The 20087-nt window shown below is 48.5% G+C and overlaps 6 protein-coding genes across 6 annotated transcripts; 3 read left to right on the top strand and 3 right to left on the bottom strand.

Moving 5' to 3' along the window:
• Nucleotides 1-3491: 3491 nt before the first annotated feature.
• Nucleotides 3492-3803, top strand: LOC306946137 (histone H4; the record flags this gene model as incomplete). The annotated part of the gene is made up of 1 exon (XM_079535093.1): nucleotides 3492-3803. The coding sequence occupies one exon, from the start codon at nucleotides 3492-3494 to the stop codon at nucleotides 3801-3803; it is 312 nt and encodes a 103-aa protein (XP_079391219.1).
• A 1004-nt stretch (nucleotides 3804-4807) lies between these two features.
• Nucleotides 4808-5197, bottom strand: LOC306958083 (histone H2A-IV; the record flags this gene model as incomplete). Its single annotated transcript, XM_079549486.1, has 1 exon — nucleotides 4808-5197. The coding sequence occupies one exon, from the start codon at nucleotides 5195-5197 to the stop codon at nucleotides 4808-4810; it is 390 nt and encodes a 129-aa protein (XP_079405612.1).
• Nucleotides 5198-6008: 811 nt separating this feature from the next.
• On the bottom strand, nucleotides 6009-6419 carry LOC306957907 (histone H3.2; the record flags this gene model as incomplete). The annotated part of the gene is made up of 1 exon (XM_079549257.1): nucleotides 6009-6419. The coding sequence occupies one exon, from the start codon at nucleotides 6417-6419 to the stop codon at nucleotides 6009-6011; it is 411 nt and encodes a 136-aa protein (XP_079405383.1).
• A 1180-nt stretch (nucleotides 6420-7599) lies between these two features.
• On the top strand, nucleotides 7600-7989 carry LOC306958110 (histone H2A-IV; the record flags this gene model as incomplete). Its single annotated transcript, XM_079549528.1, has 1 exon — nucleotides 7600-7989. One exon carries the CDS (start codon nucleotides 7600-7602, stop codon nucleotides 7987-7989), a length of 390 nt encoding a protein of 129 aa, XP_079405654.1.
• A 1013-nt stretch (nucleotides 7990-9002) lies between these two features.
• Nucleotides 9003-9314, bottom strand: LOC306951713 (histone H4; the record flags this gene model as incomplete). Its single annotated transcript, XM_079542241.1, has 1 exon — nucleotides 9003-9314. One exon carries the CDS (start codon nucleotides 9312-9314, stop codon nucleotides 9003-9005), a length of 312 nt encoding a protein of 103 aa, XP_079398367.1.
• A 5171-nt stretch (nucleotides 9315-14485) lies between these two features.
• LOC306957115 (histone H1.03) lies at nucleotides 14486-15163 on the top strand (the record flags this gene model as incomplete). The annotated part of the gene is made up of 1 exon (XM_079548491.1): nucleotides 14486-15163. The coding sequence occupies one exon, from the start codon at nucleotides 14486-14488 to the stop codon at nucleotides 15161-15163; it is 678 nt and encodes a 225-aa protein (XP_079404617.1).
• Nucleotides 15164-20087: the final 4924 nt, after the last annotated feature.

A 20087-nucleotide genomic window follows, 5' to 3' on the forward strand; every position in this document is an offset into this window, starting at 1 on the left:
AAAAGGCCTTGGTATGCTTGAGTGTACAGAAAAGATTGCAAAGGTTCCTGCTGTAAGCTGCATCACTGCATGAGGCCAGAAACATTTATTTGCATTTGACACTAAGGTAAAGGAAGAAAAAAAATAATAATAATAAAAAACAATGGAGGAGGAGAGGGTTCTTGTACTTAAAACCAATTAATTTTATTATCTTTTTTGTTTACAAGATGTGCTTGTTCTTTTAACATGGTGATTCTTGAAAATGATTTTAGCTCTGTGCTTTTGCCTTTTCCTTCCTTCTGGGTTGACGGTTATTGCCTGATGCTGAGGGAGACACTTGCTCATGCTCCTTAACTTCAGTATCGTGTACTCGCAAGGAATAGAGGAAGAACACAGGGCTTAATGGTAGAACGTGATTCTGCAGATGGTGGCCTCAGCCTGAAGTGGGAGAAATGAATGGGCAAGGTGAAGAAGGCAGCCTTGAGATTCTGCTGTCCTTTGTCATGGATTCTAGATAGAGACTGATGTTCACAGCACTGTGTCAACTGAGTCATTCACATTAAATTTTTCTCTGATCCAATATCCCATTGTTGACAGAGGCCATGAAAAAAAGTACAGTAATTGATATCACATCAAAATGATCCCTTAGCTCCTGGTGGTTTTTTGGATATCCAGAGACCCTCAAGTGGATTTTTCTCCCACCTTCATTGACCACTTTGGGTCTTAGCATCTTTCATTTCTCATGCTTCAGGATGTGATTTAGCATGACAAGTAACAAAAGGCTCAAGAATGGCAATGGTGAGGGTGGGAGATGGGCAAATGGGAGACTGGTATATATACATACTGCATGGAGTATATCCCTTCAATCAAGGAGAGTCCCAATTATATGTATTTAAGGGTCCGGTCTGTGTGCTGCAATATCTGGAAAACATTACTTCTATGATGCAGATAAAGTGGGATAAAGTAGCAATGAGCACAGTGAGTGAGCTTTCCTTATGGTTGAAGAAATTGAGGAGCATATGCCGAAAGGGGAGGGAATGACAAGGACAGAGAAAATCAGGAGCCTTCAGGGCCCAACAGAGAAATTCTTTACATAAAATATGCAAGCTACAAGATGCTGGGGAAAATGATTTCACCATTATATTTTCAGATCTCATCACTCGCACAGACCTTTCCTCTTGGAGTCACTACAACTGAGCAAGAACTAAATGCCAGCATGAGTGAAAGAAGGGCTTGCTAGGGTTCATGAATACCTCCCTGAGCCTTTCATTTTGGTGGGCGTTCCTCGGTCTCTGGGTACTGATATGTGCATCATGGTTGCAGTCACACTCTCCATATTGGAACAGTGCTGATCTCACAGCTGCACCGGGGCCTTGAGCTACAAAAAGGAGCCTGGTGAGGGCAACCAGCAGACACTGAGGTAGGCTTTACCTGTTGTGATGTTTGATTTTCAGAGTCATGAAGTTGCGTCAGAGCAACAGAGAAATGTTGTCACTGGCATTGTACACTGGCAAAAGGAAATCATGGAGGAAAAAAAAGTGCTTATCCAGTCAGAATGATGTCAGATCTTTGTAGCCATGGAGGCACCTCACATATGTGCACAGCTGAAGTAGCCACCTTTGCTGCCCATTTGATACGCATGACTAACTTTCATCCAATTAGTAACAGTGATCTAGAATGACATAAAATCTTTTCAAACATGACCAGAATGCCTGTGACCCAATCTTAAACAACACTTCAGACACAGGAAATAAAACAGAGGGCCTTCTCCAGCTCTATGTTGGTGATGCTCATCATGATCGTGATGCTACAGTCTGAGAATCTAGTTGAGCGAAGAGGAATGTTGTCTTGAACAACATATAAAATATATAAAATATTCAATGTATTATATATTTTATATGTTGTTTGACATATGTAACAAAGCTTTTCTAATTTGTATATACTGGTTATTAAAACATAAAAAAAATAGGGGCAACAGAAATATAAAACTAACTGGTTGGACACAAGCCCTAGAAGAAGATTCACACTTCTCTCTGGTCTGAGATGAAAACATGAAACTGGGTTTGATGCTTCAAAGTGCAAGCAATATGTGAGCATAAGTCTATAGAGGTTACCCCAAGTTAATATTCTCAGGCTCGTGTGTGTCAAAGTATTGTAACATTGTCACTTATGCAGGGAAATGGGCCATCCTCCATGCAGAGGATGCCATTCATCATGGCTTGAATGACAAAAAGCTACCGCATCAGACTGGAGGGAAATGGCTGTCCCACACTTGCCTCGTACAGCATGCAGGATGTTTTAAATGCAGTATTTCAGAGAAACTGTCACCTGGAAACACAGTGGCTCACTGGGAAGTGACCTTCCAGAGACTGCTCTAAGGATGCACACTGTGTACATTAAAACAGCCACTAAGCTTTTTTTTTTTTTTTTTTCTTCAAAACTTTCTGCCTTCATTTGTGAAGCAAGTTCAGGACTGAATAATTTAGGCTGTATGCATGAACAACAAAAACTGTTTCCAGTGAATAGCACTCATGATGAATATGTACCCAAACTAATGGGCAGGTTATTATTTGTATGTAGTTCATTATTATTTTTACAAACAAATGCAAGATTGATGTAGACAACATTTCAAGTCTTTAGTTCTAGGTGCACAAAATTAGATTGCTTTCACCTCCAGTCACACTCCTTGTCTTGATGGGTACCCAGGTGAAAAACAGTGCACGTAATAAAGAGGAATAAGTATTGCCTACACCACAGTCCACGAGAAGCAGCAGAATTATTTCCTAAAACAAAGGGTCATATTACTATGAAATCTTTTAAAGGAAATGCCTAATCACCAGATTCTACTACAAATTAAATAATTTGGGCAATATATGACATAGAAAACAGACCCCCTGAAGATTTTGTCAGTGAAATGTGAAATCAGACCGTAGCTGTAATTCCATACAAAGCAAACACGTCATTTTTTCAAGACTAGACTGCCTAAAAAGTAAATTGGGTGGGCCTCTCTGTCATTTCATTTGTGATAATTTGAAAATAAAATACAAAAAAATCACAAAACTCTCTGAAATTAAAAAAGCTGGATAAGAGTAATAAAGCCATACAATATAAATATTAAGTAGAAAAAATAACAAAGAAAGGTAAGTAATCAGAGTATTTCAACGTATCAATTTACTAACGTAAAAAAAAAGCACAAGAATAACCCTCATCGAGACACAGAGCTGGAGAGGAACGAGGGCGGAGCGCCGCATCCCCCTCAAAGCGGAAGATGCTGGGAAAGGGAAGTTAAGGGAGGAGGTGGGACGGAGCGGGCGAACGAGGCTGAGGCCCTGGGGCGGTGTCAGAGAGCGAAAAAGCCGAAGGCCCCGCCCGCCGGGGAGGAGGACGCAGTTGGCGCTCCCGCCCCCGCCTGGGGCCGCGCCCCTGTTCTCAATCAGGTCCGACTCCACACCATAACACACAGGCGCGCCGCGCCCGCTCCTCACTGGTGTCGGAAGGCTCACGGTCGCAGCATGTCCGGCAGAGGCAAGGGCGGGAAGGGGCTCGGCAAGGGGGGCGCCAAGCGCCACCGCAAGGTGCTGCGCGACAACATCCAGGGCATCACCAAGCCGGCCATCCGCCGCCTGGCGCGGCGCGGCGGCGTCAAGCGCATCTCGGGGCTCATCTACGAGGAGACGCGCGGCGTGCTCAAGGTCTTCCTGGAGAACGTCATCCGCGACGCCGTCACCTACACCGAGCACGCCAAGAGGAAGACGGTCACGGCCATGGACGTGGTCTACGCGCTCAAGCGCCAGGGACGCACCCTTTACGGCTTCGGCGGTTAAACTCGTCTCCGATTTCGGCAACCCAAACACGTTTTCAGCAACCCAAAGGCTCTTTTCAGAGCCGCCCACTTGGTTCCAACAAAGAGCTGTGTCACCTTGCCTACTGTGCCGGGAATTTTTTTGTTTAATAGTTTCGCTCTTTTTCCTTCGCGTTTCCCAGCTGCGTTCTCAGCTCTTCGCTTTCTGTGTCCGGACCGTAGAGCTGCGTAGCTCTGCTGTCCAGCGCAGGATTAGGGTTAGTCGCGGCGTCCTTCCGTCCCCCTGCAAGCTGCTCCACTGCCTTGGCTTCCCCGCAGGCAGGCGCTCACCGGGCAGCGTTCGGGCTGCTCCTCGCTTCAGGGCGCGCTATTGACTTCCGAGCTCGTTGCTAGCGACCGGATCAGACGCGTGCTGGGGTGCCAAGGGCGAAGCCAACGCCTCCCTTCGGCGCCGCGCCCGAAAAGGCAGAGAGAAAAGAGAAGCAGAAGCGGGTTCGGCCCTGACAGGAACCTGTCCGGGATTTGGGGGAGGGGTAAAGAGGGAAAAGGCGGCTATTCCGCTTCCTGCCGCCCGTCCGCAGGGGCCGCGTACGCGGGGCTCGCGGGGCTCGCGGCACGGGGCGGAGACCAACGGCCGCGCGTTGGCCGCCCCTTTCTCCCTAAACGTTTCTCCCGCCCTTACGAAAAACGCGAGCGGGGCCTCCCGCAGCGGCTGCCGCTCGGGAGCGGGACGGAGAGCGACTTCAGCGCAGCGCTTGGGGTTGCGGTCGGGACACGGCAGCGACGCCGAGGAGAAAACTCGGGGCTCCCCGACCGCAGCCCATCTCTGCGCCGGAACTGCGTGGCTCGCACGGACAGAAAGCACCCCAGCCAGCGCCGGGAATACCCCGGAGCCACCCGCGCCAACACACCACACAAGCACTCATCGAGTCGTGGCATTCCGAGCTCTTTCTCGAGACTGTGGGTGGCTCTGAAAAGAGCCTTTGGGTTTCACTTCGCTGCTTTGCGCGTTTCCGCGGGGCCGGCTCACTTGGCCTTAGCCTTGTGGCTGTCGGTCTTCTTGGGCAGCAGCACGGCCTGGATGTTGGGCAGCACCCCGCCCTGCGCGATGGTGACCTTGCCCAGCAGCTTGTTGAGCTCCTCGTCGTTGCGGATGGCCAGCTGCAGGTGGCGGGGGATGATGCGCGTCTTCTTGTTGTCGCGGGCCGCGTTGCCCGCCAGCTCCAGGATCTCGGCCGTCAGGTACTCCAGCACGGCCGCCAGGTACACCGGGGCGCCGGCGCCCACCCGCTCCGCGTAGTTGCCCTTGCGCAGCAGCCGGTGCACGCGGCCCACGGGGAACTGCAGCCCGGCCCGCGACGAGCGCGACTTGGCCTTGGCGCGCGCCTTCCCGCCCTGCTTCCCGCGGCCAGACATCGTCGATCAGTCGCTCAGACGCTCAACTACAAACTTCGCAGGAAATCAAAACACGCAACGACTGCCCGCGCTCCCCCGCGCGCCTTTATATCCCTTCCCATTGCGCGGCCGCCGGCTCCTGATAGGCGGAGCTGTCCTCACGGGGACCGAGCGGCCAATGGCGTAACGAATCTCGGCCCGACCAATAGCGACGAGCGCTTTTCCCCGCCCCGCCCCCGCGCTCTTCAGATAGCCAATGGATGGGCCGGGGGGGCGGGAGGAGGTGGCGTTGTCCTTCTGGAGGCACGTATGGGGCAGCCTCTCAGAGCGTTTGTGGCTGCGCCGGACCTTCTTCCTACCTCCCTTCTTTCTGTTTTGTTGACTTGTGAAACAGCACTGCAGCTGCTGAAGGCCTGAGGACGGGAGAGTCGGAGAGTGAAATAAAAGGGGAGGTTGGGCATTTGCGTCAGAGAGAGCAGAGGGGTCTGACAATTGGGACAGCCCCTCCAAGCATTAACCATTCCTGGTAACCTTCCTGGAAGAAAATATTGCAGCACTACTTCCGTGCCTGACTGAATTACTCGAAATTAAATACTAAAGCAGGTGCCACTCTGCTAATGGTTCTATATACATACTAACAACATTGACCAGCCTTCTGTTCTTTGCTTGCATATAAACACCTCAGATAGACTTGCTTCATGGTATAAAATTATCTATTTCAGTTACATTGCAGTGTTACAGCTCCTTTTGTTGTAGATGGAGTGGCTCTTAAAAGAGCCTTTGGGTTCATTAAAGTACGTGTTTAAAAGCAACTTTCAAGGCTTATTTCTCTTTATGCCCTCTCCCCGCGGATGCGCCGGGCGAGCTGGATGTCCTTGGGCATGATGGTGACGCGCTTGGCGTGGATGGCGCACAGGTTGGTGTCCTCGAAGAGCCCCACCAGGTAAGCCTCGCTCGCCTCCTGCAGCGCCATGACGGCCGAGCTCTGGAAGCGCAGGTCGGTCTTGAAGTCCTGCGCGATCTCGCGCACCAGGCGCTGGAAGGGCAGCTTGCGGATCAGCAGCTCCGTGGACTTCTGGTAGCGGCGGATCTCGCGCAGCGCCACCGTGCCGGGCCGGTAGCGGTGCGGCTTCTTCACGCCGCCCGTGGCCGGCGCGCTCTTGCGGGCCGCCTTGGTGGCCAGCTGCTTGCGGGGCGCCTTGCCGCCCGTCGACTTACGCGCCGTCTGCTTCGTGCGCGCCATCGCCAAAGAGCAGCACTAAGTTAAATGCTACACTACAAAATAAGCGCCGCTGTGCACAGTGGGGCCATTTATAGCAGCATCGCTCGTGCTGATTGGCCGAAACAAACCTGCTGAATCTCATTGGTCAATTCGAAGTTTAAAATAACCGCCCTTAGGGCGTACCGGCAACTACTGTCGGCCTTTGTTCTCTCATTGCAGTGACTCATCAAGCACACAGGAACTTCTATATTTTTTTTTGAGGCAAAGATTTATTTTCGCGTACCTTGAAAGCATTCATGCTTATTTAGAAGAAAGACAATAAGCAGTGAACAATGCATTATATAGTGAAGGCAGTAGTGAGAGAAAAAAATGATAAAACTAAGTTTTCTTAAGGAAGAGTACTTAAAATACGTTTCAATTCTGCTTTTACACTGGATTGCAGGGAATACATTAACTCAGGGAATGTGGATCATTAGGCTTTTTGTAACTACTGCGGTTTTCTTTAAGATGTGCTGTTCAGAAAGGAGAGGTTGGGGGCCTCTTCAAAATACTGAAAAAGGGGTGACCTTATGATGCAACCGTTCAGCAATCGCGTAAAGTTCCCCAGTGGGGAAAATCCAGGGGCGCTTTATGGGGGCCCTGTGAGGGGAGTTGATTACTACAGAAATTCCATGCTCTTGGAGACATAAGTGTGCGTGTATCCCTCTCTCCCGACAAATCGCTCAAACTTTGAAATATGCCTTTCCTTCAGCCACTGTTTCCCTCAGCATACAACACAAGAGCAGAGGGGAAGAACAAAATAAAAGCAAAAAAAAAAAAGAAAGGGATTTAAAAAACAAAACAAAAAAAAAAAAAAACCAGAGAGAAAAGGACCGGTTCAGACCCCGCGGACGGGACCGGGACGTGCGACTGCCGGTGAGCTCGCATCGCCAGTGACGGGACCTGCTGGAGATCCCGCCCATCCATTGGCTATCTGAAGAGCGCGGGGGCGGGGCGGGGAAAAGCGCTCGTCGCTATTGGTCGGGCCGAGATTCGTTACGCCATTGGCCGCTCGGTCCCCGTGAGGACAGCTCCGCCTATCAGGAGCCGGCGGCCGCGCAATGGGAAGGGATATAAAGGCGCGCGGGGGAGCGCGGGCAGTCGTTGCGTGTTTTGATTTCCTGCGAAGTTTGTAGTTGAGCGTCTGAGCGACTGATCGACGATGTCTGGCCGCGGGAAGCAGGGCGGGAAGGCGCGCGCCAAGGCCAAGTCGCGCTCGTCGCGGGCCGGGCTGCAGTTCCCCGTGGGCCGCGTGCACCGGCTGCTGCGCAAGGGCAACTACGCGGAGCGGGTGGGCGCCGGCGCCCCGGTGTACCTGGCGGCCGTGCTGGAGTACCTGACGGCCGAGATCCTGGAGCTGGCGGGCAACGCGGCCCGCGACAACAAGAAGACGCGCATCATCCCCCGCCACCTGCAGCTGGCCATCCGCAACGACGAGGAGCTCAACAAGCTGCTGGGCAAGGTCACCATCGCGCAGGGCGGGGTGCTGCCCAACATCCAGGCCGTGCTGCTGCCCAAGAAGACCGACAGCCACAAGGCTAAGGCCAAGTGAGCCGGCCCCGCGGAAACGCGCAAAGCAGCGAAGTGAAACCCAAAGGCTCTTTTCAGAGCCACCCACAGTCTCGAGAAAGAGCTCGGAATGCCACGACTCGATGAGTGCTTGTGTGGTGTGTTGGCGCGGGTGGCTCCGGGGTATTCCCGGCGCTGGCTGGGGTGTTTTCTGCCCGTGCGAGCCACGCAGTTCCGGCGCAGAGATGGGCTGCGGTCGGGGAGCCCCGAGTTTTCTCCTCGGCGTCGCTGCCGTGTCCCGACCGCAACCCCAAGCGCTGCGCTGAAGTCGCTCTCCGTCCCGCTCCCGAGCGGCAGCCGCTGCGGGAGGCCCCGCTCGCGCTTTTCGTAAGGGCGGGAGAAACGTTTAGGGAGAAAGGGGCGGCCAACGCGCGGCCGTTGGTCTCCGCCCCGTGCCGCGAGCCCCGCGAGCCCCGCGAGCCCCGCGTACGCGGCCCCTGCGGACGGGCGGCAGGAAGCGGAATAGCCGCCTTTTCCCTCTTTACCCCTCCCCCAAATCCCGGACAGGTTCCTGTCAGGGCCGAACCCGCTTCTGCTTCTCTTTTCTCTCTGCCTTTTCGGGCGCGGCGCCGAAGGGAGGCGTTGGCTTCGCCCTTGGCACCCCAGCACGCGTCTGATCCGGTCGCTAGCAACGAGCTCGGAAGTCAATAGCGCGCCCTGAAGCGAGGAGCAGCCCGAACGCTGCCCGGTGAGCGCCTGCCTGCGGGGAAGCCAAGGCAGTGGAGCAGCTTGCAGGGGGACGGAAGGACGCCGCGACTAACCCTAATCCTGCGCTGGACAGCAGAGCTACGCAGCTCTACGGTCCGGACACAGAAAGCGAAGAGCTGAGAACGCAGCTGGGAAACGCGAAGGAAAAAGAGCGAAACTATTAAACAAAAAAATTCCCGGCACAGTAGGCAAGGTGACACAGCTCTTTGTTGGAACCAAGTGGGCGGCTCTGAAAAGAGCCTTTGGGTTGCTGAAAGCGTGTTTGGGTTGCCGAAATCGGAGACGAGTTTAACCGCCGAAGCCGTAGAGGGTGCGTCCCTGGCGCTTGAGCGCGTAGACCACGTCCATGGCCGTGACCGTCTTCCTCTTGGCGTGCTCGGTGTAGGTGACGGCGTCGCGGATGACGTTCTCCAGGAAGACCTTGAGCACGCCGCGCGTCTCCTCGTAGATGAGCCCCGAGATGCGCTTGACGCCGCCGCGCCGCGCCAGGCGGCGGATGGCCGGCTTGGTGATGCCCTGGATGTTGTCGCGCAGCACCTTGCGGTGGCGCTTGGCGCCCCCCTTGCCGAGCCCCTTCCCGCCCTTGCCTCTGCCGGACATGCTGCGACCGTGAGCCTTCCGACACCAGTGAGGAGCGGGCGCGGCGCGCCTGTGTGTTATGGTGTGGAGTCGGACCTGATTGAGAACAGGGGCGCGGCCCCAGGCGGGGGCGGGAGCGCCAACTGCGTCCTCCTCCCCGGCGGGCGGGGCCTCCTCCTGGCTGTCTTTCTTTTCCCTTCTGCCGTGCGTTTCACGTTGCTCATTACATTCTGTTTTTCTCATCCTTTTATTATTTTATTTTATTTTATTTTATTTTATTTTATTTTATTTTATTTTATTTTATTTTATTTTATTTTATTTTATTTTATTTTATTTTATTTTATTTTATTTTATTTTATTTATTTTTCTCCTGTGTAGAATACACTACCTGAAGAATATATTTCACTTTATATTTCTATTGCTTCTCGTTACTTTCTTGAGAGCTTTCCATGAATCCCAATATTTTCAGCATTCCTGTATCAATAGTTGTGTGTAAATTACATTGTAGTTCCTAGGTGAGGATTTTTTTCCTGTAAATGATGCCAAACCACTGGGAATCTTCTTTAATTGTTTCTTCCTTTTAGAATAGCACCAAGTCTTTAATCTGTTCATGTGTTGCTTTTTTGATGGTGGGCACAGTGTATACAAACTGAAGATGTCAATACAGCATATATAGAGCCTGATACACATTTAATTTACTGATCCCTAGGAACAGCGTGACTTTCTTCCCTTCTTTTTTTTTTTTTTTTTTTTTTTTTTTTAATGCCATTAGGCCTGCGTATGCCCCCAGTCCCTTGCAAACAACCAAATATCTAAGAATAAATGATAAATTGCATAAATCGTAACCAGTAATTTTTAACAATAGATTTTTTAAAGGCTCAAATACCGTATGCGTGCTTTTAAATGTCTGTGAATTCTGAATGTACTTCTTGTAGATTTTCTTAGTGATTTCTCCTCTGCTTCTTAGGCTATCTCCAATTTCACTTGTTTACACAATATTCTTCTTAGCTTCTTTCCTTTTTAAACAATAAACACAAAACAGTTTTTACTGTATAGACTTGTGGTTTATTTTTCTCTGCAGTGAATTTGTGCACAAATAGTTTTAGATAGAGGTGAAGTTATGATTTATAACTTGCATGCACAAATTTGATCTCTGTACACTTCAACAGCGGGGTCTGCTGTCCAAGACATGAAATGTGGTTGTCAGTTGCAAAATGAATGTCAGAATGTAACCCCAGTGGCAACAAAGGCAGAAAAGATTACAAAAAGACTGGCTTTTCCTTTGAGTCTTTCTATGGCCCAGAACTCTTTCAAATAAATAGAGCTTTAGAAAACAAGGTATCTACTTGAAATTGCTGGTACGCACCCTTCCCTAAATCTTGGGAGTTAACTCATGTATTCCAAGCTACTAAGTCAGGATGGAAGCTCTCCTGATTGCTAAGCATCTTAACAGGGTGGGCTGAAGTAGGCAGTAGAACTTTGACCAATTATACCATATTAGGTATTGGGTTTACTGGTATCATTTGTGCTGGAGAACTCCATATACTATTTTTGCCATTTCTAGGAAAAGAAGAGGCATTTCAAAGAACATTAAGGAGTTTCCTAAGTGTCCTCAGCTTCCTTCAGCATTGTAACTTGTCTTCTTGCATCATAACTGGAGTTTTGAAAGGGAAATGCCCTAACGTTACACTTCTGGATGGAGTTCTAATCTGATATTTAGAAAAGTGCTCTTTCTCACTCCAAAACTGAGAACTGGAAAATGATTATTTCTAACTTACACCTATTCTTAGACATATACTGTGGGTTAAGCATATGTTGTTCCTTCTTTTCATTTCCACTCTTGTGTTACAGAGCAAGCTTCAGCTGCAGCCATTAGACCTTTATCAAAAGGTCTTGCTCCTGGAAGGAAAGTAATAATAATTTCACGAATTATTTCAGAATTTCCATTGACACTTCTTTATTCTACATGGGAAGGGAAGGAAAATGGAATGATCATGTCAAATACAACATCTGCCAGTTGAAATAGTGGAAGATCAAAGCCTGGGGAAGCCTTCGTACTGTAGCTATCCTAAGTTGTTATGCTAATACATAAGTTCTTTGCTTTGTAATATATTCTACAATGCCTGAAATTTTAAATTGCAACCTACAGTGGCTGAGAAATTAAAATATGCTTGGAATACTTGGATAGCTGTAGCATACTATACCTGAATGTTCCAGTGCAAAATGTAATTGAGTAAAGAGACAAAGGGAAAAATAAATGATCCAAGAGTTTCTATAACACTCAGCACCTATCTTTTTTTCCTCCTCCTCCTCCTCTTCTTCTTCTTCTTCTTCTTCTTCTTCTTTTCCTTTAATTTAACCTAATTTGTAGAAGAGCTCATAATGTTTTCTCCAGTGAGAACTGGAGCCTTATATACCCAGCCATCTTATCATAAGCTCCTAACACAGTGGATGGGGGTAATCTCATATGTAAAAAAAAATATTATATGAAGCACTGATGGTTTTGAGACTTCCTACTCAAAACTGTAAATATGTTCCAGTTTCTAATTAAGTGTAGAAAATGTAATGATAATAAAAGTAATAAATGAATATCCCATTTCCAATCCCAGGAATCCGTGTGCAATTATACCTTTCCTCTGCTTGTGTGACATATAAGGCAGAATGTGAACTGATTTTCCTTGCTGTACGAGTCCAGGGAATTGACAGAAAAATGCCATTTAGTGCAAGAAGTTTGAAAGAAATAGAGAAAGAAAGAGGGAAGAAGCAGATACATAAAAATGCCAATGCACTGTAAAGCTACAAAACCTTGATGCCGTTGTCCCTGGGAGGACATGAGATGTGTGATGGCTGCTCTCAAAGTAATGCTTCCTGTTTCATGATGCTGGCCTGTGATGTCAGAGACAGAGATGGTGATATGGCAGTAGAAGACGAACCTCCCCACCATTATTCCATTACATTTTGTTGCATGTGACAGGTGACAGCAGAAGGACAGATGACAGCAGCAACGGTGGGTCACCTCCACTGGTACAGATTTTTGTGGGCATGGCATACAGGCTCTTGTTTAACACTGGTGGAAATGTATGGTGATGGTGGCTGATGGTGGTGATTATGCTGAAAAACAGGGGAAATTATTACATACAATATGCTAGTTGTTGTGGTTTAACCTGGAAGGCAGCTACCACATAGCCTTTCATTCACTCCCCTCAGTCCCTCCCGAGTAGAATGAAAAAGAGAATTAGTAACAAAATAGGACTCGCAGGCTGAGGTCAAAGTTATTTACCAAGAAGAGAAATCTGGAAACAAAAATGGATTTTTAAATGCAGTCACTCACCACCTGCTGACTGATGCACAATAACAGCAATACTGCCTGCTGATCAGCAGTGCAAGCTCTCAACTCCTGATGGATAGACAGACTAGACTGGATTGAACTCCCAGGTAGCAGCTGCTCCTCCCTCCAACTTCTCACTGCTTTACAGTGTTCTGCATGGTGTCCCTAATTCAGGCCTCAGGGTCTCCATTACTAGTTTACAGCTAACCTTCTCCTTACTGTCAGCACTTCTGAGTCAGTCTCCAGTCTCATCACTAAGGGCCTCAACTCTCCGCACTTTGAGAAATAAGCATCAGGTAAAATCAGAATAAAAAATGCTTTCCAATTTTTGTTTTCACACAATAGGCAATCCTGCAACCTTACATTAACATTTCTGTCATGCTTGTTATTGCAGCTGAAACACAGTTACCTTCATCTTGCAGGCCAAAGTGCACTCTCTGGGGTATCTCACCCAGCCCTGTATTTCTTTCCTCGTTTAACCTCCAGAGAATAAAAATTAAGATGTAAAATCACTGGAATAATTCAGATCCACAGTTTGATGTAGAGCTTTTGCTTCTTGACTTGTGAGTGACCGCAAGAAAAACTCATTTAAAATTATTCACAGAGGTCATTTGATATTCCCATCTCTCATTTACCAGGACATGCTGTAGAGATGTAGTTCCTGTTATTTCTCAGAGATGGACATTTTCAGCTAAAAGAGTGTGAAATTTCTCAAAGACAGCTGTGCATCTGTTTACTCAGGCTGCTGTGACGCTGAGTTGTGACCTCATTCACTTTACTCTGTTTCAGTTTCTTGGAGCCCGGAATGTATCTGCTCCACCAGCATGAGCAACTAATGATGGCCTTGTATCCAGTGTGTGCAACAATGTTATCACAGACATGCCTGTCAGTGGTTCACACTGAAAAAAGAAAGCAGAAAGCTATTGAAAAGGGAGGGGAGAATTTGAAGGTGGAAACTGAGAATTAATCGGTTTTATTTAATATGGATCTACCTGGGGAAGGGAAGCTCTTGAAATGGTGTGAGTTTCATTACGTCCCAGATTCTATTTTCACAACGAATTTTAATAAATCGCGATACAAAGACGTCTGGGTTTTAAGATCAAAAGACGGTGTACTACAATGGTAGCTCACGGGTCTCCCGACAAAGCAAGCCTTTCAGGATGCATTGGCAGTGCTCTAACAGGCTCATCCGCCCTCAGGGAGAGGCTCGTTTGTGCTTTGCTCCCGTAAAATACTAAAGCAGACGTAAAGAGACGTCGGCTTTCACCCCTCTGCCAGGGTGCCCACCTCTGCTTGCCGACACCGGGAGAGCAGCGGCGGGCCGAGCGGGCGCCGAGTGGGACGCTGTGTTCGCAGAGGGGAGCGGGAGCCGAGCCCGTGCCGCGGGGCTGTGTTGTGTTACTTGCTCAGCTTTCAAACGCGTTTAAGCTGAGATCAGACACTGAAGCCACTGCGGTATTTGCCCGAATCAGGAGAGGAGCTTCTGAAGTACACGGTTTCATGCCGGCTGTGTGGATTTATCCAAAGGGATACTTTTAATTTAGAAGATAAATAGAATGTTTCCCTCTTCCAGGGTCACCACGGCTCCACTCAGCGGAGTTTCTCGGATCTCTTTCCCTTATTTCTCCTCATTCTAACGGGTAACTCTTCCAGCTTGCGGCACCCACGTCCCCTCACGTCCCAGTAAGGAACTGGGCGCGCGGACGGTCAATTTCTGAAGGAAAAAGAGCTTTTTGGACCGACAAGAAACACAACCGGAGCGGCGGCGGTCGGCGGGGCCAGCCAATCAGCACGCGCGGCGCTGCTATAAAGGGGGCGGCGGCGGCGGCCGCGCCATTGTTCGTGGAGCTCCGCAGGAGGCGCCATGGCCGAGACCGCTCCTGTTGCTGCGCCCGATGTCGCCGCCGCTCCGACCCCGGCCAAAGCGGCTCCCGCCAAGAAGCCGAAGAAGGCGGCGGGCGGCGCCAAAGCCCGCAAGCCCGCGGGCCCCAGCGTCACCGAGCTGATCACCAAGGCCGTGTCCGCCTCCAAGGAGCGCAAGGGGCTCTCCCTCGCCGCGCTCAAGAAGGCGCTGGCCGCCGGCGGCTACGACGTGGAAAAAAGTAACAGCCGCATCAAGCTGGGGCTCAAGAGTCTCGTCAGCAAGGGCACCCTGGTGCAGACCAAGGGCACTGGCGCCTCCGGCTCGTTCCGCCTCAGCAAGAAGCCGGGAGAGGCGAAGGAGAAGGCTCCTAAGAAGAGAACGCCCGCAGGCAAGCCCAAGAAGGCAGCGCCCAAGAAGCCTGCCAGCGCAGCCAAAAAGCCCAAGAAGGCGGCGGCGGCGGTGAAGAAGAGCCCCAAGAAAGCCATGAAGCCAGCAGCCGCTGCCACCAAGAAGGCAGCAAAGAGCCCCAAGAAAGCGACAAAGGCTGCCAAGCCCAAAAAGGCGGTGGCAGTCAAGAGCCCAGCCAAAACGAAGGCGGTGAAGCCCAAAGCTGCCAAGCCCAAGACGGCCAAACCGAAGGCAGCCAAAGCAAAGAAGGCGGCCCCCAAGAAAAAGTAAATATCCTGAAAAAAATCCCTCTCCTCTGCTTGGCAGATAAAACCCAACGGCTCTTTTAAGAGCCACCCATAGTTTCTCAAAAAGAGCTGAAATGCTGTTTCTTACGGTTCTTTGTGTGTGCGGTTGGAGGCTCGCTTTTTCAGCCCGTCAGACCGCGGTGCAGATCTCTCTCCCTCCCTCCGTTTCCCCCGTGTCCCGGGCAGCTGTCCACGCAGCAGCTCACTGCACCACGTCCGAGCCGGCGCGCTGTGAGGAGCCTCACGGCGGCTGTAGGAACCGGAGCGAATCCGGAGGGTTTGTCAGAGTCCCAGCAGCGCTCGCCGCTCCGGCGCTGCGCCGTGGTTGGCGCGCTCTTTGCTCTTTGCTCTCCCCATCGCGGCGGATTTCGAAAAGCCCGCGCTGCGCGAACATTGGCTGCGGCTGGCGAGCTTCTGGGGCGCGCGGGGTTTCCGAGTTGCACAGGCGCTCCGTCTCTGTTCTATCGGGCAGGAATTCAAGTTTTTCGCTCGGCGGAATAGGTGTATGAACTTAACGGGTGCGTGATTGCCTCCTCTGTGTGGACTTATTTTACTCCCTGTGCGATTAAGACCCCAAGAGTCTCGTTTCTCCTCTGGAAATCGTAGTGCGGGAGTTGCTCCTGGAACTCTCCGCATCGCTTCGGTGCTTAAGCTTTTGCCCTTAGAGCCGCAGGGCTCGGTTCTCGTACGGCCACCAGCGGAGGCCAGGCGGAGCTCGTGGGGCTCGGAGCACCCCTGCCTGCACCCAGCCTCACCCCTATGCGGGCGACTCGACCGTGTTTAGAGTGTTCCGTGCTCTCAGCTGTGCCTGGGGGTTGATCGGAGAGAAGGAAAAGAACGGGGCGGCTGCTTTTCTTCTATACGTAGCGCCGTAACTACTGCTTCCTCAGCGGTGAGGAAGCAATTTCGCAGATCTGCTTAGCTCTCAATAAAACGGATTGGTCTTAGCTCGTTAGCCCACATATCCGAAGTGACTGGCCAACAGTGGGGGGGCTGCAGTTTGGAGGAAAAATTGTTAGACCGGATTTGCAGATATTTGTTTGCCGTTGTTTTTGTTTGTTTGTTTTTTAAGTCTAAATGTCTGAAATTCCTGTACTAAAGGGGAATGAATTCAAAACAGAGACTGTGCTTCTGAGATATCTTCCTCAACCGTTGCTGTTACGCTTCTTCTGCACGTCCTTCTAGCACGCAGTTTTGGTCCTTGTTGGGAACTATGACCTCTTCTACGTAACATACAAACCCACACGTGCATCTCTCCTTGTTTTACTTTTCCCCTGAGCTTTTTGGGCTGGTTCACCATTCACTGACAGCTCCAAGTCCTGAGCTGAGATCCAGAGGTTGGGGTGGAGCTGCGCCTGACAGACTCACAGCTACCGTAAGTTGAAGTTGCTCGCTGTCACACCCACCAATTTTTTAAGGGCTTTACCTCAACTATTTGCGCTGACCCAATGAGACTGGGTCAGTTGTGGTTTTCCATCTCTCTACACATGGTCAAAAAGAAGTGGATTTTGGCTGAGTACGTTCAAACAACAGGTACAGTGCTGTGGCAAATGTGATGTTAATGGTCAGTTTATTACTTTGTATTGGAGCCTGAAAAAGCGAAAAACAAGCAGTTGCAGCAGGATGGACAAAACAGCATTACACACCCTGCTAATTGAATTGGAAAAAAATTTTGGCCTGAGAGATGAGTTGGGCTAAATGGCAGTGGTTCTGTGTTGGTGTGCTGTCACCTATCATCTCTATTTGCCCAGAGGAGGGATTAGGGAGTTTCCTCAGAGAAAAAAAATAAAAAAATAAAAAAATTAAGAGGGAACGTGTCAAATGATAATTATTGATTTTTAAGAAAATCCAGTTTGAACATTTATTGAATTCAGATATCTTTGCATTAGATAAGTTTTAGAAGATTAAGGAGTGACTGAACACCACTGGTGATGGAGCACGGCCTGAGTTTGGTGTACCAGTCTAAGATACCTTTAGAGGAAAAGAGTCTGCAGCTGTGGATTCAGCTAAATGGCCTTCACAGTTCTTGGATGGAGGCAGCTGCCAAATAATCTAAAAGTTCCACAGCACAATAAAGGAACTGTGTGGCTATGCGGGAATATTGAGTGCATCAGCTGTATAGGAACCAGCAGACAGAGTACAAGGACAATAATATTAGATAAGTATATAGTAATCTGTTAAATTGTGTATAAAAGGTAGAAATTACAGCAGAGTAGGTTGCATTTGCTTTGCTGATTTATTCAAGACAGCTCAGAGTTGGGTCAGCACCACAGTGGACAACAACCAACTCATGCATCATGACCACTTACATAGTGATACAAAGGACTTAATGTCTACAAAAGTTTCCACTGAGTTCTTCAAGTTCTTATAATCCATCATTCATAAAGTCCGAAACAAATTATTTCATCAGCACAATCTTCTTTCTTAGTCTCCATTTCTCAGTTTGGTTTCAGGTGTTTGTCTTCAGGTGGTCATGCTCTGCACTCTGCTAGAAAACACAATGTTCCATTTAAAGACTTCACATCAAGTAATTTCTTAACTAAAGATCAGCTGTCTCTGTCTATTCATGCAAGCGCACCTGAGAAAGTTAATTATTCACCCTTTGTCTAGCTGTTCTTCATGCTTTGTCTAGTTGTCTAGCTGTCTTTCTACTGATTAGCTTGAGTGTGTTTTAAACCAGCTGTGGAAGGGGTCATGCAGGGGATGGAGCTGAGAACTTTTGCTTCATATTCTGCATCAGTATATTCTTTATTTTACTATATTCTGTGGCAATGTAAATTGCAAAATCATATGACTTAATTCAAAGAAGAAAACACTTATTCTGTTACGTTGTGTAAAGCTGAGTTGGACAGAACAGTATAAGTACTGCCTGAAAACTGTTGTGTGGGGGGTTGTTTTTTTGCTTATTTGTTGGTTTGTTTCTTTACCCAATGGGAAACAGGGAGTGCAGTAGCAAAAAGCAAGAGCTACCTGAGAAAAATGAGCATGCATGCACCAGTGTAATACATTTGTGGCAATCACACCACTGCAGTTTCAGCCAGTATCGTGAAACAATTTGTTTTCACTCTTCTTCCCTCGGCCTGTGCACTGCTGCTGTGGGGCTGTCAGATTATCTTACCTATGGGAACAGGTGTTGCACAACTCCCTCTTCCTCAAAAATAGATTGTCTTAAACCATTAAGTCCTTGCCACAGGACTGGATTGCCATGTGAATCTCAGGGCCCCACATCAATTTCAGCAGTCCACACTGGCTTCCTAGCAGTTTCCTATTCTGGACACAAAGCAAACAGATATCCTAATAAATAAATTAGGGGATACTCCTGTCATTTCAATTATCCAATTGCAAATTGTCAAGCAAAGGTTTGATTCTCTTGCTTGTGGTTACATGGAGATGGGACACATCTCACTGTGCTGTGTGGCACCTTTATTGGACATCTGGGCATTCATTTATTTTCTTTATTGTGTTAAGTTGCTTTGTGACACTGGGGAAATCAGGAAGAGATAAGCTCAGCTCTGCATGAACCAAGATGAGCCACGTGCTGAGATCATAGAGTCCTTAAAGTTGGAAAGGATTTCTTAAGGTCATCTTGTTCACATCCCCTGTGATGAACAGGGACACCTACAGCTCGATCAGGTTGCTCAGATGCTGGTCCAGCCTGACCTTGAGGAGCAAACTATTCAGGACAGACTGAAAAGTGCTTATCCACTGGCTAAATAAATAAGTAATATTAAACAACCATCAAAAAAACAGAAGGAATTACTGATTTTTGTTGTTTTCTTTTCTTAGAATGCTGATGATCTGCTTAGTTTCTAGTCCTTGGGAAAGTTTGCTTCACAGAATGTTTCCTTGCCCATGATGTCCTTGTCTCTGTCTTTTAGTTGTATCCTTTTGTGAGAACCAATGAGCAGAAAGTTCTCCAGAGGGTTACTATCACAACCAGGGCTGCTGGAATAGGATTGCAACATGGATGCTGGATAGGATTGTTGGAATAGGATTCGTACAAGACTCGATTCCAGGTCAGGACATTTCAGTTGCCATGGAATATCTATTATGTTTTTTGCAGATTTTATACAGGCTGTATGCTCAGATTAACAATGTCTGTTCTGAGATGAATGGAAGATAGCACAGATTCTTAGATTTCTACAGTGCCCCCACAGCACTGACACTTCCTTGTGCTACAGACTCCAAGCAACGCGAATATTTCTGCCTGAAACACAAGATGCCACATTTTAGGAGCCTCAGGATCTCAAGCAAAAATAACATTTTGCCTTTTGTGAATAATTGTGACCTGGGAACTGGATTGGAATCAGGTTGATTTGGTTGATTCTGTGCAACTATTTCATACTGTGAGCTGAGTCACTGGTAACCAAAGAGGAGTTGGTTTATCAGTCAGCAAAGAAAGGCCCCTGCTTAGTGAGGAGCCAGGCTGAGGCTGAAAACACAGTTAGCTAGATTTTTACGTAAAGACAGTTGCAACACTGACACAAAAAATCTTTCATGTTGATTTGGGAAAATTGGAGTTTTGATAAATGCTGAAATGATGATAGATTACACAAAACTCTGTAAAATATGTATATGCTGTTTTCACACATCTTCTGAGGTTGCGAGCAACCTGAGGTGAGTAAAGACGGGGAAAAAAAAAGAAGTCTTTGTGGTATCCCACCCTGAAGAAATGGAGAATAGATGCATACAATCCAAGATTAATTTTCCAGGCTCTCAGAAGGAAGGAGCTGAGTTGTGCAGATGTTATGCATGGACAGGAAGGTGAGGGTAGTAGACCCTGTAGAGAACCCTGAAAGCAGAAGTGAGATCAAAACCAGTTTTGTGCTCAGCGTGAGTTCAGCTGCAGCCACTTGTCACCCAGACACCTCTGAATTAACAGGATTACACAACAGCATTTCTTTGCA

This window comes from Tetrao urogallus, assembly GCF_951394365.1.
Source record: "Tetrao urogallus genome assembly, chromosome: 1".
In the NCBI taxonomy this organism is placed as follows: Eukaryota; Metazoa; Chordata; class Aves; order Galliformes; family Phasianidae; genus Tetrao; species Tetrao urogallus.